At 46.3% G+C, this 18,320-nt stretch overlaps 1 protein-coding gene across 1 annotated transcript in view; it reads right to left on the bottom strand.

Annotated features, from left to right (window-relative positions):
* Positions 1 to 18,320, bottom strand: part of EFCAB14 (EF-hand calcium binding domain 14) — a 322,123-nt gene that overhangs the window by 116,166 nt on the left and 187,637 nt on the right. Inside the window, exon 7 of the mRNA XM_085602705.1 lies at positions 9,480 to 9,671. Coding sequence (XP_085458831.1) covers positions 9,480 to 9,671 — 192 coding nt within the window. The remainder of the gene's footprint in view (positions 1 to 9,479; positions 9,672 to 18,320) is intronic.

The raw sequence follows: 18,320 nt of genomic DNA, 5'->3' as shown, positions 1-18,320 counted from the left end.
TGGCACCATCACGAATGTACTCGTGCTGGGTCTAATTGCAGACAAAAGCTTACGACAACGAAAGAACATGTTTTTATGCTTCATCGATTTTAAAGCTGCATTCAGAAGCATTCTATGGCATAAGCTAAGGCAGTGGGGCCTGCCGGAAGCAATACTGAGACCAATAATGGAATTATACACTGATACATGGATGCAAGTGAAAATAGATGAGAGAAAGAGGCTCACAAGAAAAATCTGCACAAATGAGGGCCTAAAGCAAGGATGCGTCCTAGCCCCACACCTATTTAATTTATTCATGACTGATTTATCACCAAGGCTAGATGAAACCAACTTGCATCCTCCACGCTTGGGAGCACTACTGATTACACATTTATCTTACGCCAATTATATAGTTCTTGTAAGCCACACTAGAATTGGCCTGTAAAGAGTGATAGACGAATTGGGGATCTTTGCCAAGAAGAACTTGCTGGAGATAAATGTTATAAAAACTAAAGCTATGGTTAGAAGTCACGCCATCCATAAACAATCACCATTTAAACTCAGTAACGCAAAACTGGAAGTAGTTAGCAGCTACAAATATCTAGGGATACATGTGGACAAAAGATTAACTTTTCAAAAACAGAATGAGGCAATACAAAAAGAGGGAAATGGCCTAACATTTGCATTTTGCTCAATATCAAAGTCTAAAAGGACCCTCTTTCACTCCACTTTTCGCGATCATGAAAGCAAAACTTCTACCCACTTTAGCATATGGAAGTGAAGTTTAGCATGGGAAAGATGCTGCGATTCTGGACAGCCTCCAAACACGAGCATACAAAAAGGTATTTTCGCTACCTCATAATGCCTCACCGGCGCAGGTCCGGTTAGAATTTGGGCTGCAACAGCTGTACAGAAGATACCCAACAATAAAAACCTGGTGCAAAGTCTGGCGCAACCGAGAAAAAGAGATCAACAACGCGCTCTGGAATGAGTTACAAGGCGACCCACAGTCCTCCTACTCAGAGTATCTCCTATTTATTTCCTTTCAGCAAATCTTAAAGGAGGCAAACCAACACTCATTAATGGAGGATAAAGCCTTCCTAAGCAAGCGATCCCAACCATGGATGGTCTTGCAATCCTATACAAAATTGTAACCAGCAACATACTTGGGTCAGCCTTTTTCTCCCTATTTAAAGTCTAAGTTTTTAGCAATACATTTTGGAAAATTGCCATCTAATGCAGACCAGCCAAGCTGGAAATACCAAGGCTCAAAGTCATGTAGTCTTTGTGGATCACCAATACAGGATTTTATTCACTTAGTTTGCATCTGCCCAGCTCTAAGCCAGGATCGCCGTAAATTGCTAAAGGGACCATTTAACGCAATAGGCATTAGTTCTTGTATAACTGCAATATTAAAATGTCTCAATCTGAATGATCCACAACTTAGCTGTTGTCTAATAAAAATTGTAACTAATCAGAGAGAGAGAATGGACAATGGACTGCATAATCCATCTACCTTGTTAAAACTGTGCAAGCGCAACTAATAAAATAATCATTGAACATAATATCATAAAATGTTATGAGTAGCACTGTGGCACTTTAGAAACCATGTTTTATGTACGGGTCATCTGTTGTCCTATGCCTCGCTTATTTGTAACTGAATGTCGAGGGAACTTCTGTGATAAACTTTAAGCATATATTTTAATGTACATTTTAATGATGCTATGTATCGTGATTTATCAACACATTGTTATGGTTTTAATTAACTAAACAAACTTTATTCTGATTCCCACCTTTGTGCCCTCTTAGGTGATAACAGTCTCGTTTCTCACAGTCGCCATGATGGTCTTTTTTTTTTTTGTAGGAATGGAGGCATGTGAGGATAGCTTGAGGTGCACCAGGGGTCTTGGCGGGACGGCCCACTCTGTGTGTGCACTCCAGAGCAATATCTTTATCTATCAGTTCTGGTGCTACATGGCGGAATAGGCAAACCACATAATCATCCAGTTTTCCAGAGTCTGCCTGCATCGGAACACCCTTAATACATATATTGGAGCCGAGGGACCTATTATCTAGTTCTTACTGGCTGTAATGGAGATCCTCTTTTGTTATCATGCATTTCCAATAGTTCTTTTAACCCCTTCCCTGCTCATGACGGAACCACTCCGTCATGAGCCACGGGTGCCGTGTGTCATGACGGAGTGGTTCCGTCATGCCGCGGCCGTTGGCGGCCGCTCCTCCCACGCGGCGCTAATTCCCCGCCTGTGCGGGCGATTAGCGCCGTGGGCGGAGTCATGATGGAACCACTCTGTCATGAGCACAGCTCAACCGTGACTCATAACGGAGTGGTTCCGTCATGAGTACGGCGCCACCTTAGTGCCCCCAAACCCCCCCCCCCAGCGCTGCGGCGGAATTCCTGCCGCAGCCAAGGGGTTAATGCGCACTGAGTTAATCTTCCCGCTGGTCACCCGCCTTCTCCAATGTATCCAGCCTCTGCCAGATCTGGTTAGATGCCTTTGACATCAACTGCCATATCTTTCTTATGGGCATCAAAATCATCCCTCAAGTCCCTAAACAGAGTCTCCAGGAGTGTGCGGGTAACAGGCTCCTCAGAAGCTAAGGTGTCCGCATCAGTGGCTGATGTTGATGAGGTAATCACAGTAGGGGTGGCCGGGCGTTGTTCAGCTTTTTAGGTCTCGAGCCTAGCGTTGCAGCGCGCAGCACTGCTCGCGCAGCGAGACTTCATGTAGGGGCTTTCAGAAATCGCTTCAGATGTTTGCACACGCTGCGTATGTGCTTTTACTTTTGCCCTAGGCTATTAGCCTTTGCGTGCGTCTTTTTAACAAAGACAGCACGCAATTGGCCAAAGGCGGGCGCATTGCTCCGCCCATAGCCTATTGGTGTCGGTTACCCGCACTGCCGCCATGTGGTTTCAATTATCGTGCCCAGACACGGGCTCGATAATTGAAACTAGATGTCTCGCTGTGGCGCGCGTGTTTGTTGAACCTGCCACTGACCGGCAAAAGCCCTGCGAGTTGCTTACATTTATATTTTTTTATATACCGCAAACTCGATCTGTAGATATTGGAGTGCTTTACAAGTATACTTTTTTAATTAAAAGGCCACTGACTAATGTAACAGTGAGGATGGCTTGTATCTTGTAAACGTGCAACTCCGAGTCTAATTAATGTAGAGTTTTATGGATTCAAGGCGCAGGTGCATAAGACAACCAGAGTTGTGTTGGTCTCACCTGCCCTTTTCACCCGCACTGTGATTGATGCAGTTTTATGACTTTTACCATGTGCATCAGCACTTGTTAAAATTGCTGGTGCTGATCACCGGCAGGACCCAGCCCACTTAAACCCCTCGGGCTGTGAACATGCAGGTTTTTTTAATGCTACAGCGTGGTTTCGGCAGCCACAGAAAGGCCCACACAGGGCCTGACGATACAGGCCGGCACGTGATGCAAAGCTGAGGTCCTAGCAGGGGTCCGCGCGCCACCCACAGCAGACCGGTAGCCCCCCTTAGTATGCAGCAGGCAACGCATGCAGCCTGACAGATCCCTGAGCCGAGAGGTCCTCTCCACCTAGGACAGCTAATACCTGTCCAGTGCGACTCCTCCATGATTAGTGCTGTTCCGGCACATTCTGCAGATTATTAGAAACCAGGTACGAATCAAATTGCAACTTTCCCTCTTCACCTCCTTGCTAATAATGGGATGGAAGCAGAATCCACGGGCTCCTATATGACGTCTCCATGGCCTGCAGGCCACACGGAGATAAGCGCCCACTGAGCATGCAGGCAGTGAGTCAATTGGGCCTAGGTCTTCTCGAGCACTCTGCGCCAGGTCTCAGAGTTCAAAGGAGGAGGCCACGTAGGGCAGCGTGTACACCTAAAGGACCGCAGGTGGTGAAGTGCCTGCAGCATAGTTTTCCTAGTCAGTGCCCAACCGCAGTCCTCTCGTGGTTCCCGGACTGGCTGCTCATCCCCACCAGAGTCCGGCAACCAGCAGGGTCCACTTAAGAAATCATGTTACGTCTCTGCAGCTCCACCATCGGCACACCTATGGCTGCCATCTTGATTTGGAGGCAGCCAAATTCGCACTGGCAATAGGCACTCCTATTACGAGACTGCTGGCATTATGGTTGTCCGCCGCAGCTTCACCGCAGGGTTAGCAGCATGCAAGGCAGAATAATCTTCCGGAGTGTGCCACAAGTGCAAATTTCAGGATTCACGCAGCGGAGCTCCGTGAAGTTACTGCTATTTGGGCATCATCTTAGCCACGCCCTCATGCACATTCTTTTAAAAGCATATACAAAATCCTAGTCTTCCACCTCCCGTCTTTCTTTCACTTTTTAGTTAACACACTTCCATCAGGGGTTGTTTCAGTTAAAAAAAATTAAGTGCAAAAATAGAAAATGCAAGAAAACAGTGTCTCAGATAAAATGAAAGAAAGCTTAGTGCATAGCATGATCCATCAGGAGACGGTTCTCTTCTGCACAGCATTGCCTTTTTTTTAGCCGCGGAGAACCTGACAAAGAGCTGATCGTCCTCTGGTATTCTTTGGTACAATCTATGTAAAAGCTCAACACTTTCTTGGGGGTTAATACAATTGAGACTCTCCTCCTCCTACAAGGGGTGAGAAGTACAGACCGCCAACAACGAGATGATCTGAACGGCATGACAGATCATCACAACTTTAGGCAAGAAATATACAAGCATCTGCAAAACGAGTTTGTCTAGCAAGAAGGTGGTGTACAGTGGGTTTACACAGAGCTTGAAAGTCACACTCCACACCCATGTTATGGTGACGAGGAACACTTTTTAGACGGTAAGAAGCTGCAAGGAGAAGCTGTGAAGTCTCTCAAAGGGAGTGCACATCAGGAACGTAAGGACCAAGTTAAGGTCCCACTGTGGCATCACAAAGGGAGAGGAAGGAAACATTGTGTAAACCTTCCAAAAAGCACATAACTGGAGACTTAAACATTGAGAGCTGATCCAGCAACCCATAAAAAACTTAAATAGCTGAAAAGTACCCTTTAACTGTGCCCACAGCAAAGCCTTGCTGAATTAGTGACAAAACAAATAACAAAACAATAGATGACTTAGCCTGGAGGGTGGCACAGATGTATAGTATACTGCTATAACACGATACATGCACCGTTATAAGATGTAGCCTTGGGCAGCCCTGGGAACCATTTGTGGATTGGAAATGCGAATTTGTAGCAAATTTATTGTATACTATGAACTCGCCTTGTTGCACCTGGAGGGAGGTGGAAGGACGGAAATAGAACTCGAATTGGTATAAACGTATCACAAATAACAGCATATTGATGTGTGCTGCATGATGTAACCAACTATTGATGCTGTAAAATCAATAAAAACGTTCAGAAAAAAACAAACTTGGAAGGGGTCTATCTACCAAGTGCCACACCAAGCCACAAATCTGTTCCAATGACAAACATATGGATTGTATTGCAGGCACCTGGCTGCCAAAATGACATCAGCCCCCTCTACAGGAAGGATAAAGGTGCTCATGCCTTGAGCCTGAGTGATGACAGCTGAAGGTGTGAAAGCACAGGTGTAGAACCCTGCCCTATTGCTGCAACATTGGGTCCTCTCAGAGGGGCAGTTTGAAGAAAAGGACAGATGCTGAAGCCCAGGAGTTGCGGTTTCAATACAGTCAGTACCCAATCCAGGGTCACTAGGATGACTTGGGCCGGGTTGGTCCTGATGTTCGAGAGTAGCAGTGTTATCAGCGGAAAGGCATACAGGATTCCAGAGTTACACTCTAGGATGAACAAGGACCACCTTGGAAACTCCAACGCGCATTGCACGTTGTTGGTTGAACCCAAGGATCTATCCATTTACGGAAGAGACCTTGCAACACCTCCCGGTGTAACTGCCACTCGTGATCTGCTAGGCTGAGCTTGTCTGTCCTGGCATTCAAAGATCCTGCCAGGTTGTTCACCACCAGGAAGACTGCTTGGTGGTCCATCCATTTCTAGAGATGCAGGGCCATCCAGAGGTGCAGGGCCTCCTGGCACAGGTTCCGTTACCCAGCCCGGTCCAGTTTGTTGCAGTTGTGGTGATTTTGTCCGTGAGCACATGTATAAGTCTCCCCTTGATGGAAACAAAAGAGTTCAATGCTAACCGGATGGCCCTCAACTCAAGAAGGTTTATAAAGATTCAAGACTCTGCAGGAGACCAGTGACTGATCGCCACATTTCTCAGATGGCCAACTCAACCCAGAAGCGATGCATCGGTCATCACTGTCAGTTCTTGGTAGGGAAGGGACAGAGGTCTGCTGCTGAATCAATCGTGGTCCAGCAACCACCACTGCAGATCTTTTGTGATCCTCTCTGAAATCCGAGCACCGTTAGAGTGGTTCCCTTGATGTTGGGTCCACTGAGACTTCCGATACCACTGCAGACTTTGCATATGCGCCTGGCGTGCTTAACCAGCAGAGTGCACGAGGACCTCAGTCCTAGAAGCACGAGGCCATCAGTCCCAGAAGCCTTAGAGTTGACCTCACTGAAATCCAGTACAGAGACTGAAAGAGCAGGATTATAGCCTGAATGTCCTGGGCTCTCTTTGCCAGGGGAGAGACACGAAACCAAACTGTGACTAAAATGGCTTTGATAAAGGGAAGTGTCTGAATCAAGTGTGACTTTAGCACGTTGATAGTGAACCCCAAAGATGACAAAGTTCTCTGTTGCATGGAGGTGGTTGACAACTGCCTGGGACAAGCTTGCCTTCAACAGCCAGTCCCGACGTATGGAAAGAGTGGCACCTCTGAAAGTGTGCTACTACCACCACCATCACTTTCATGAAGACCCGAGAGGCACTGGTGAGGCTGAAGGCAACCACAGCAAACTTAAATCACTCCAGTCCTACCATGAACCACAGGTAGCGCCAATGGACCTGCAGGATGGGCATATGGAAATAGGCGTCCTGCAGTTCTAATGCCACAATCCAGTCTCCATGTTGAGAGCAGACCAGATCTGGGCCAGTTTGAGCATTTTGAATTTCTCCTTCCGGAGGAAGGCATTGAGTTGGCAGAGATCTAAAACAGGACGAATGCCACCAACCACTGACACCAGGAAGTTGTGGGAGTAACACCAAGCTCCTATCTCTTGATGTCAGACGAACAGGTGGTCCTCCGTTAGCCAGTCTGGTGGTGGAAGGCAATGGATAATCTGGATGACTCACTTGTCTGATGTGATTGCTTGCCACGCCTTGAGAAAATATCAGATCAAGTCTCCTCCAGGGTGGCTGGGAGCCGGGAAGGACACAATAAAGAGGATTTGCAGCAGTGGAAGCTGAAGAGCAGGGAGCTGCACGTTGCTCCGGATGTCCTGGGTGCAGTCTGTGTGAGCCGCAGCATCTGCCACGAAAGGGCCAAGAGACCGGTTGGGCTGGGTGTGGTCTGGTGTTGGACATATTTGAAGTCCTTGCCATAGACAAACGAAGGGGGCGAAACTGCTGATTAAATTGCTTGGTGGGAGCAGTCCTTTTCTTTACCCATTTCAGGAATGAGCCCACTTTCTCATCAAAAAGACAAGAGCCATCAAATGAATATCCATTAAGAATGCCAGGACATCCCCGGAGAAGCCCATAGACCTAATCTATGCGTGGCGCCGAAGTGCTACACTTGTGCTAACTGCCTGACCCAGCCAGTTGTGTACAGACCTAGCGAATGAGAAACTAATGCTGCATCACGTCTGTTCTAGACAGCTTGGGTTAGAGACACCTGAAGGTAGTCTGGAACTGCTGGTACAGCCTGGCTCCCTGTGCATCAGAGCACGGGTGTAGCGACCTAGGAGACAGCTGGCATTCACAGAGCAAGGTTGGTGGATATGAACATGTGCTTGCCAAAAGTCTCAATACAATTTGATTCACGAACAGATGGGGTTGTGGGAAAAACGTTCAGGTTTATCGCCTGAACAACTAAGCTCTCAGATGCAGGATGCTGTGTGAGAAAGTTGGGTATTGCCTGGTCCTGGGCTATGGTGAGAAACTATTGGCCTGGGCACTGCAGATCCAGCGATCTTTGTGAGGGCATTAGTCTTTACCTCGATGGTGGGTAATTGATGATTAAAGGCGCTTTCTTCTGTTCGGTTTCAGGGCCAGGAGGAGAAACTAGGCTTTTGTCTGCAGTGGTGTCCAGGCCACTGTCATCATGCAGTTCCTGATACAAATTGTCTTCATTATACTAGAGAGCAAATTCTTTCCCTTCATCAAAATTGTCATTGCCTGCAACAGTGCCAAAAATATTGTGCAATTCCTGAGCACTGCCAGGTGATATGAAGAGGTAGCTCAATCAGTGGGGGTGTCGAATAACTTTTCCCAACTGGCTCAAAACACGTACTGAGTTGAGGTGGCGATGAGATTGGCACGGAGTCGGAAAGCGCGATTGGTTGGGTCTCCCCCTTCAACACCGGTATCAATGGAAAAGGGCCCAGGATCCGCGGTGAGCAGGAACAGTAGATGGCGGTGGGTTCGGCCAGCACAGACTGTGCCAAGGGTAGACCTGCCAGCTGAAGTCTAACTGGAGGCCTTCGTAGATCCTTGGGGCTCAGATTCACAAGAGGGAGCCAGTAAAGTGCCAAAGAGGTGCAGCAAGGCCTCATGAAAGTCCTTCGTTTGCTGCAGCATTATCAAAGTACCCAGGAAATCTGAGCGAGACTGAGAGGCACGTTGACGCTAATGCACCTTCTATGGAGTTCAAGAGTGAGGGCAAGGGGCAGAGTTAAGCTTCTTATGTTTCTTTCTGAACTTACTCGATGACTTCCACCGCACAACGATCTGCTGGAGGAACAACTTTTGGGAGCATGATTGGGGCCATTCTTTCGACTTAGATCGGTCACGGTGTGGAGTCTATTTATGTTTGGTGATGTAAAATATCACCTTGTGGTACCATATGGCTTTCTGATTCATCTGGTTGCCACAAGCTTTAGAATCGTGTTCCCACCCAGGCACCAGATTCAGACTTCATGGGTATCCGAAATAGAAATATATTTGTGAGTCTCTACTAAGCTTGAACCCTGTTGTTTTCGGAGGTAACATTTGCACACTGGGGTTTAAAGATTTTTTGAGAGAAATAAATTTAGTCACAAACTGAGTAGCTCCAGATTAGAGTCTGAAAATGCAAGAAGAAAAGGACAGACAAAAACGGGCACTGGCGGTGCTCATATGCAGCTCTGCTTGTCACATCCACAGCGGAAAAACGTAGGCACAGAGTAGCACAACATTACCTACCTGCACACAAGAGCACTGCTTGGAAGTTTCGGGATCTAGTCTGATGCCTGGTGACTCTTCACAAGGTGAGAAATTTGTGAGTAGAAGGATCCATCAGAAAAGTAAAATTGGTAATGTGGATACAAATTACTTTTACCATGCTGTCCGATTCAAAAAGGAAATCAAAGGGCAATAAAACAAAGAAATTCTTAAACAAGCAATTTATTTCGAATGCACCAAGAAATAAAAGAAGCTCCTACCATGCCTGTAGACAGGTTGTCTCTTTTTTCTAGCCTGGCAATGGCGGGCAGCTCGGTTTCCAGCAGTATTACCCTTTGGCTTACATTGCCCACTGCAGTCTCCAAGGTCTGTAGTTTAAGATCATTTTGTTTCTGGTACAATACAATTGTTTCATTGAGTTCAACCAATGAGTTGTGAAAATCTAGAACATCCTGAAAAGAACGAACACTTAATAAATAGATATCAGTCCATTTAAAATGGGTTTGTATTTATTCAAACTATTATTTGAGACGGTCTTGCTGATTGACAGTGTATTCGTATACCAATAATGACCCCAAATTTCTCTGAAATAAAAATAATTAACACAATATTCGTAAAATAGTGAACAGCATGCCTTTTGCTAAAATGGGTAACAAGCAACAAAATACAGCTTTTTCGCCTGGATTCACTTGCTGTGCAGCTAGGGAAAGAAATGGAAACAAGCAGTGATCCTTAACCACAGAACTTTTGAAATAAAACACAGTAATATGCTGATCGCTAGTAGGACAAATGCCTGTTAAACTGTGAACCCATTTGATTGGCTGTATGTTTTATTCCTGGTTTGTTTTTGCAAATTTGTAATACACTGTATGCCAATCATCTATGAGCCTTGCAAGTACCATAAAGTTGCTACTCAAGACACTACAGCAAGTTAAAACATATTAGATCATTTCAGACTTCAAATCCAACTCCCCAAAGGCAATTGTGTGGGTGATGTATTGTAACCACACAACTGAGGTCCCGTCTCATCTAAAACAAAATACAGTCAGATAGGTGAGAAATAGTTTAGGCGAACTACAAACAGTTAAAAAATGGTAATTATCAAATGTTCTCTCAAGAAACAGAAATGTTCTCTGTAGAACTAGTTAAAATACAGCTCTGAATAGCATTAGTCGCCAGATGAATCCACACACTTGAATAATGTCCTTTTTGGCACCATCCATGAATCCTTCAAAGGATATAAAAAAAATCCAATAGTTCTCTTTATGGAGACTCACTATGAGTTTATAGGCTCTTTCTAGTTAACATGTGGGAGCTGTGCCATCTTGTAGTCGGGTCGGGAAAATGTTTCAATAGCTGTTAAATGAGTGCTCCTTGCTTGGCACAATGTGTACAGTTGTCAGTCATACGTAGCATGCCCCTCCTCACATGCTGTGCAGTACACATACTCTACAGTTCCCTATCTAAAATGTCATCGATGGTCTGCTTTCCTGATGAGGACTGGGTACTTGGCAGGAGGATGCTGATAACTGAAGAATCAAAGTACAAAGAGTATGAATTTTAGCTGAACAATCTGTTTTATCTTAGTGCGTTTTTTGACTTTTATGGCTTCTGCCGAATGAATATCTGAACCTGAGTAACTTCATTCTACTCCCTCATTGTGGCTATCATCTATTCTAAACATCAAGGAAAACTGCGCAATGAGGAAAACAGAAAGGGGGTGAAGCCAGCCATCAGAAGGCGTGGACACAGTCAAATTTCAAAGATGAAATCACGCATAACTGCAAGTAATACTCAACAGCAAATTGCATACAGAATGCTTGAGAAGTTGTTCACACAGATACCCTGCATCTCTCGGACATAAATAGGTCTAAAAAAAAGTCTTGCCTCCAGTGAGTATTAGGACAGCAAATGGAGGGTCTGTCCAGGGTAATAGGTCCCTCGGCCAGCTTCCCCCGCTTCTGCAGGCTGTAACCGCTATCAGCTAGACACCTTGCTGCTTCTCTCAACTTCTCCCCATAACCGGTTTTACTTCCATCTAACTTTATTTTTTTTAACTTTTTTTGTCTCCCTTTTGCCTCCATACACAGTCTTTTTTCCCATCTAAGCGTAACCTTTTTGCCTCCACATACCTTGTTTTCCTCCCGCCTAATAAAACGTTTGCCTCTTTTTTGTTAGGTCTGGAAGGAGTTTGCAGTGATCTGCTGCGTGGAACTCCACGAACTGACCCAAAAACTCAGTTTGCACTGATTTTTAGCACCATGGTGCAAACTGCACCATGCATAGGTCAAAAGGGCGGTCCTTCTTTCTGTCACTCAAGTAGATGTTCTACAATAGCAACAGCTTCCTCAACATGAACAGGTTTCTCAACATGAGCGGTAGTGGCCATCCGCAACTGTGCGCGTAGAGCAATCTTGCCGGGAGGTGGTCTGGAGTAAGATTTTCCTCGCTCAACAACTTAACATGGACGATCGTGAGCGAGGAAAAAACATATTTTTCAGAACCCTGCACGCTACGTGGAAAAACTCTGTCCAGGCCTACCTTTTGCCCGTATAAACGTGTTTTTGTCCCGCCTATTCGGGACGTCTCCTGCCAATTGTGACTCTTTTCTCCTTGTTTTGTAACATAGTATCTTTTTTCTAATCGTGTTTTCTGATTCCTGCTTAAATGTAACCTTTTTCCCCGTCCCACTTCTCGCCTTCTCCTAACCCCAACCCGCCCCCCGTCCAGGAATCTACTTAATGGATGCCGCAGCGCAGCCATGCAGCAGGCGCACCGCCTACGAGCCAAAGGCAAGCCTCTCTGCACCTGTCCACACCTGGACCGTGCCCAGCGTCAGGACCTCTGGATCTCTACCCACCCACAACTACTCCAGAGCTGAGTCAACTGTGCTGATCCCAGGATGTCACAACAACCTCTGCAGCCTCACTTCCCATGATCAGCGGTAGGACCCTTCTCCCGTCGACACTGCTGCAACGTCGACCCACCCCGCCTACGAATCCAGCCTATACAGAAATCCAATGCCTCCTGATCAACGCCCGATCACTCCTCAAAGACGCCACAGAAATCTGGGACACCATCACCTCCCTCACTCCCGGAGTTATCTTCCTCACTGTGACATGGCACAACCCCGCTTTTGCACTGGACATCGCCACAACCACTCCCAGTGGCTACAAGATCATACATCTAGACGGAGTCAACAAACCAGGAGGTGGTATAGCCATCATCCACAAAGAGTCCCTCCACTGCACAGCAGCCGCCACTGCGGACAACACCCCCATTATGGAACACCTCAATTTCAAACTCAACACAGACAGTAAGTCCACCATCAGGAGCACCCTGGCATACAGACCACCAAGACCACGTCCGTCCTTCTGCAAGGACATAACCCCCAACTAACCCCACCTACACCAAAACCAATTTCCACAGACGCATGACCAGTGTAGCTAGCTGGATGCAAAACAAATGCCTCAAACCCAACACCGACAAAACGGAGGCACTTCTCTTCGGGACCAATACCTCCCCATGGGACGACTCCTGGTGGCCAGCGGAACTGGGCCCCTTGCCCACTCCCTGAGACCACACCAGTAACCTCGGCATCATACTCCACAACAAGCTTACCATGAAGAAGCAGAAAAACGCTGTCTCCTCACCCTCCGCATGCTCCGGAAGATATTTAAATGGCTGCCCACCAACACCAGACGTACTTTCACCCAAGACATCATCACCAGCCGCCTGGGCTACAGAAACTCCCTCTACGTGGGCATCACCTCACAACTACTGAGCAGACTGCAAACCATTCAAAATGCTGCAGCCAGGCTCATCCTCTACCTCCTGAGAAGAGCCCTCATCACCCCGCCCCGTAACCTCAGAGTGCTCCACTGGCTCCCCATCCAAAAAAGGTTCTAGTTCAAACTGCTGACCCACGCCTACAGGCCCTACCTCAACCACCCACTGAACTTCCACCAACCAGGCAAGCAACTACACTTCGCCTCCCTCTCCCACTTCTACAAAAGCAGAAGCGGCAGCTGCACCTTCTCCTACCTGGCCGCCAAGACCTGGAATGGACTCCCACTTCACCCTTGGACTGCATCCACCCTACAGAAGTTCAGAGATGGCCTAAAAACCTGGATGTTCGATTGACAACTCCCAGCAGCAGCCTACCCCTCAGCGCCTGGATACCTGAATGCGTGATAAGTCGTGCTCTACAAATCACGGATTGATTGACAAGAAACCGTGTGGGATGCATCTGGCAATTGAGGATTCAAAGTTGAAAACAAATGATCTGCAGAATGCAGAGCATACGTTCTATGAATAAAAGGAATACAAATAAAAAGGTTGCTTAAATATTGTGTGACAGCTCCTGAGCTAAAGCAGCATGGGAGCACAGAAAGAAGGTGGATAAAATTATTCTTCATTTAGGACCAGCTCCACCAAGACATTAGGGCTGGTGGAGGAACAAATCTGCAATACAGACATGGCCCGATGGAACACTATGTACAGTTCGGAGGAGCAAGAGAGTAAAAAGTTTAAAGCAAATTAATGGACCCGTCGAGATAAGAGATATCATAGCCTGGTTTGTAAGATACTAGGAGAAAGATCACATCAAGCACTGAGCAGGTCGATGCCACATGGCAAGGTCTAATATCAGAACCATGGCAATTTACTCTTGTACTGCCACCAGGATGCCTAGGATTTGCAATAAGATCTAGGTTGGCAATGCCTATATCCTAAGGAAGGAACGGTCATGTTTCTGTAATCTCAGTACTTTGTCATGTGTATTTTTCTGTCTCCATGAACAATAGCACTTGTGGGATACACAAAACACTATAAAATAAGGAAAATACAAGGGGCAAGATTTGTATATCTCTTCCTTTTCTAATTTTGATTTGAAAATCAAGCCATATAATTCATGAAACACATTTGACCGAAAACAACAGCTTTTATGCTTTTTAAAACTGGAAAAGAATGGGAAAATGTTGCTTCTAGCATTAGATGTGAACAAAGGTGTAGTGTCAGTTTCTCCTCCAACAATTCCTGAAGCCACACTTCCCATTATGCCCTCCAGGGAGAGTTAGACAGTTCGTTGTTGAAGGTAATGGAGTGAGAGGGTGTGACATCAATAAGGTTCTTCACTGATGCCCGCCTAGATGTAGGGGTTGCAATGTTTAGGAATTCAAAAAGAATACTCATAACTAAGAACTACGATCACCGGTAAGTACGTTTGCCTACTCAGTCATGGTATTTGCTCAAATATCCATAAATAGTAGAATAGAAAAGAAATTTTAATACGAATTCCAGTCTCAGAAGATGGAAAGAGAAGCATAAAATAAAAACCCCAAAGTCACTTCTTTAAAAAAATAACATCACCACGAACGCCAAAAACAAGTTAACTTCCATATCACTTTTTGGCTTTTTGCTTGGTTCTGATGAGTGCTTCACAGCCTTTTGGTTAGACTAACACTGCAGAAATACCACTCACCTACCTAAGATATACTATATAAAGATATGACGGAGGGAAAATTGGCATATATGGGAATCTGACCTTGAGTCAGAGTGAAAATACTGTTTGGCAAAGGACTGAGCTCCAAGTGGCTAATCACAGACACCATGAAAATGCACTCTTCCCTGGTAACTGTTTGCTTTTGTTAACATCGGATGATGTATGACACTATCCATCTGATTATGGCTTGTAGTGTGGAGAAACTCTATTAGAAGTCCATCAGGCACTCATGTGTATTCGTATTTTTTTAAAATTTGTACACAATTTTGGTTGTGTGCAGCTTCCTCCCAGTGTTTTGTCTGGAAACACTATCTCTAATTAGGTAACTTGGGAGAAAATGGGGGTTCCACTTCCAAATGGAGGTGCGCACAAGTATACTGAGACCTATCTAGGTCTTATTCAAGTTCCAGTTAATTCAAAAGTGATTCTTACAAAGTTAATTTCAATTTCAATCCATTGAACTTTATTCAATTCTTTAGACGTTCTTCATTTTATTAGCAAATTCATTCTTTGCTGAGACATCTTTAAATTACATTTCACAACCACCCAATGCATTTCGGGTCATGGGGTGACCCTTCTTCAGGGGTCTCTAATGGAAAAACAAAAATATTTTGAGACCATCAGCCTCATTATCAAACATAAAACTCTAAAAGGTTTACACGTAATGTTCTTCATACATATATTGCTGTTGTAATATGACACTTTCTGTTGTTAAATCAGGTACTAACTAATCTTGTTGTCACCCGAAGGTTACCCTATCAAATTATCAAAAATAAACGCCCTAGATTGAGCTGACAAACAATCCAAACTCGCACGAGGTCTTTTGTGAGCTTTAAATAAACAGGGAAAAAAAAACTTTTTTTTTTAAAAACCTTTATTGACATTGCAAATAAAGACAAGTATGGGCCTACAACCCTCGGGGCCGGCCGCTAAACAGTGAAAGTAACAGCAAGCAGATTATGATCACATGCAGCACCTCGGGAAGCAGATTCTCCATGCTAGTATTCTCTTATCCACTGAACAGCCCAATAGGGAAACCAGGATATAAAAGGTTTTCATTTTACAATAAAGGATAGAAGGATCAGGTGCCAATCAAGTTCTCAGCAGCGAAAATTGGCAGGCAGAATAGTGAACGTAAAACAATAAATAGCAATCTATCAAATCAATGGCGCTGAAACAGGAAGTTCAGGATGTGGAGGGATATCACGAGCCGTTTGCGCCTGCAGTCTCCTGCCCTAGGACCCAGAAAACCCCACGGAAATGAGGCACAAATGAAAAACAATGATTGGCCACGAAGGAAACCTACCGCACTGACCCCGGAAAAGAAAGACAAAGAAGAATAAGAGAAGAAAAAGAAGGCCATAGAAACAAAGTAAAGGACTATAGAAGCCCCTCCCCCAACCCCCCACCCTGCACCTCTGCAGATGACTACGGCCCCCCCCCCCGCAGCGTGCCTGTCGCCCCAGAACCAGACCCGAAATATAGAAGAAACAGAGAAAAAGGGAAAAGAGAGGAAACCCCCCCCTAAGAGAAAAGGGGAGAGAGTAATAATAAACTGGAGGAGGGCCTTCAACCATGCCCCCGGCTTCTCCCTCCCGCACAATATCTTCCTCCCCAACGAACATTAAACAGCAAAAGTTCGGCCATGTCTGAGGGAAATGGGGAGCAGTATTCACCGACTACACTATTAGTTACATCGTGAAAGCACACAACCCTCAAGCCCGCCCGCCTATTAAATGACAACCTCTAAAGGATCATCCTCATCCTTGGCCACTCTTTGCGAAACCACCAATGCATACCCAGCGATCCATTATCATGTCCGAGGTTACAAGGAAGAGGAGCGTCCAAAGATGACCAGGAAGGGACACACACATGTGGGGAGGACGTTTCGGAACACCAACACAGTCATCGTCATGGGAGATCACCTTTCCCAGAACTGCCCCAAGGCCTGCGCCACACACGAGGTCCAGGAAGGAGGAATCAGCCAGAGCAGGCGACCGTTGCGTGAAGATTGCCTGGGTCGCCGGATGCCGCGCATGGGACAAAGTCACCACCCTCCGCTCAAGTCCAAAATCTCCAGAACAGACCGACCCCACAGCCAGCCGACCACACGCCGCCACAGTGTCCAAAGTGTCCATCCGTCCCTTATTCACAGAGGCGGTCACGGTACTTTCCTCCTGTGGAAGGTGAGACAGTACCTTATGTACCTGGGGACAGGAAGACCGCAATTGTTCCGACGCTGACACAATACCATCAAGCTTCCTCCCCAATACCCGGGCGCCGTGAACCAGGGTGGAATGAAGGGCTCCGAGAGCATCGAGAAGGTCACCGTACCCCAGCACGGCCCCCCGCGCTCGCTCCGCCACGCTCCTCTGCACCACACACTCCCAATCTTGCTGCGACCCAGCGTACAGGATGATAGAGTCCATCCTACCAAGATGGCCGCAGGGCAAGGCCACCCCAGATGAGGACCGGGTCTCAGGCACAAGCACATCAAGTTCCATGTCGCTGCAAACAAGGGTCCGGAGGCAGGCAAGATGTGTATCCAGTGTGTGGTCACAGGTGACAGTCGTTCTCCCCCTGGGCCAGCGTCTGCGAAAACCGGGAGCAGCCCGCGCAGATCGGGACGAGCCACAGGCCGCGACCGATCAGATCATTGGCGAGGGTCCAGGCGATCGCCGATAACCCCTGGAATCGTCACCCCGGGTATGCACCCGTCACGCTATTCTCGGTGATAGGAGTGACCACAGCGAGATTCGGGCCGATATTCACGCCGCTTCGGTATTCCGACTCCACCCGGTCACCAATGGCCGCTGTTGTTGAACTGCCGCCCGGCCATGTTGTCCACCCGAGGTCCCGGCTCCAGGGCTGCACAGGCCGCAAACTTCAAACGAACATTTCTCGGGCGTTACCGCCGCTAGAAGCTTCAGGATCACACGATCGGTTGCCGCTCTCAATCACCAACACGGGCATGTAGCGCAGGCTGAGGATCTCATGCAGGATATCTGTGCGGGATGCGGAGATTCACGGAGCCGGGAGCCTACGCTGCCATCCCGGTCGCCATCTTGGCTCCTCCCCAAAAAAAACATTCTTAAAGTAAAGCATCGAAGGTCCTCGCGCTAATGAATAAACAAACAAACAATCTTGTGCGTGATGTTTCACAGACGCTATCTGACTCATTAACTCTGTTTATGTGCTAAAACATATTGGCGTGTTCAAAGCAGAATGCCCATAACTATTTATAACTGTGTAAATTCATTAAGAAGACGACTATAATGAAGCATAGCATTTAATACTCAACACTTACATTTGTGTGAAACGTAGGAAACGTAGAACACGCCTCAGTGTTCCTCCAATGGAAATCCTGCTTACTAGCCTGGATATTATCTTTCTATATAACAGTTTCCTGATTGGTTCAAACGCGATCACATGATCGCGGATATACAAAGTCAAAATATCGAGCATCACGATGTATATACCTTCTAAAGAGTTTGAACAATCCGCATTTCTAGGCTGTCATGAACCCTTGTATTACCTTAGTTAATTCTCTAAGCGCTAACGCACATTTTGAAAACTAAAACGTTCATAATGTGAAATA

The sequence above is a fragment of the Triturus cristatus genome, chromosome 4_2 (assembly GCF_964204655.1).
Source record: "Triturus cristatus chromosome 4_2, aTriCri1.1, whole genome shotgun sequence".
Classification (NCBI taxonomy): Eukaryota; Metazoa; Chordata; class Amphibia; order Caudata; family Salamandridae; genus Triturus; species Triturus cristatus.
Note: the sequence above shows the minus strand (reverse complement) of the source record. Positions and strands in the feature narration are given on the sequence as shown.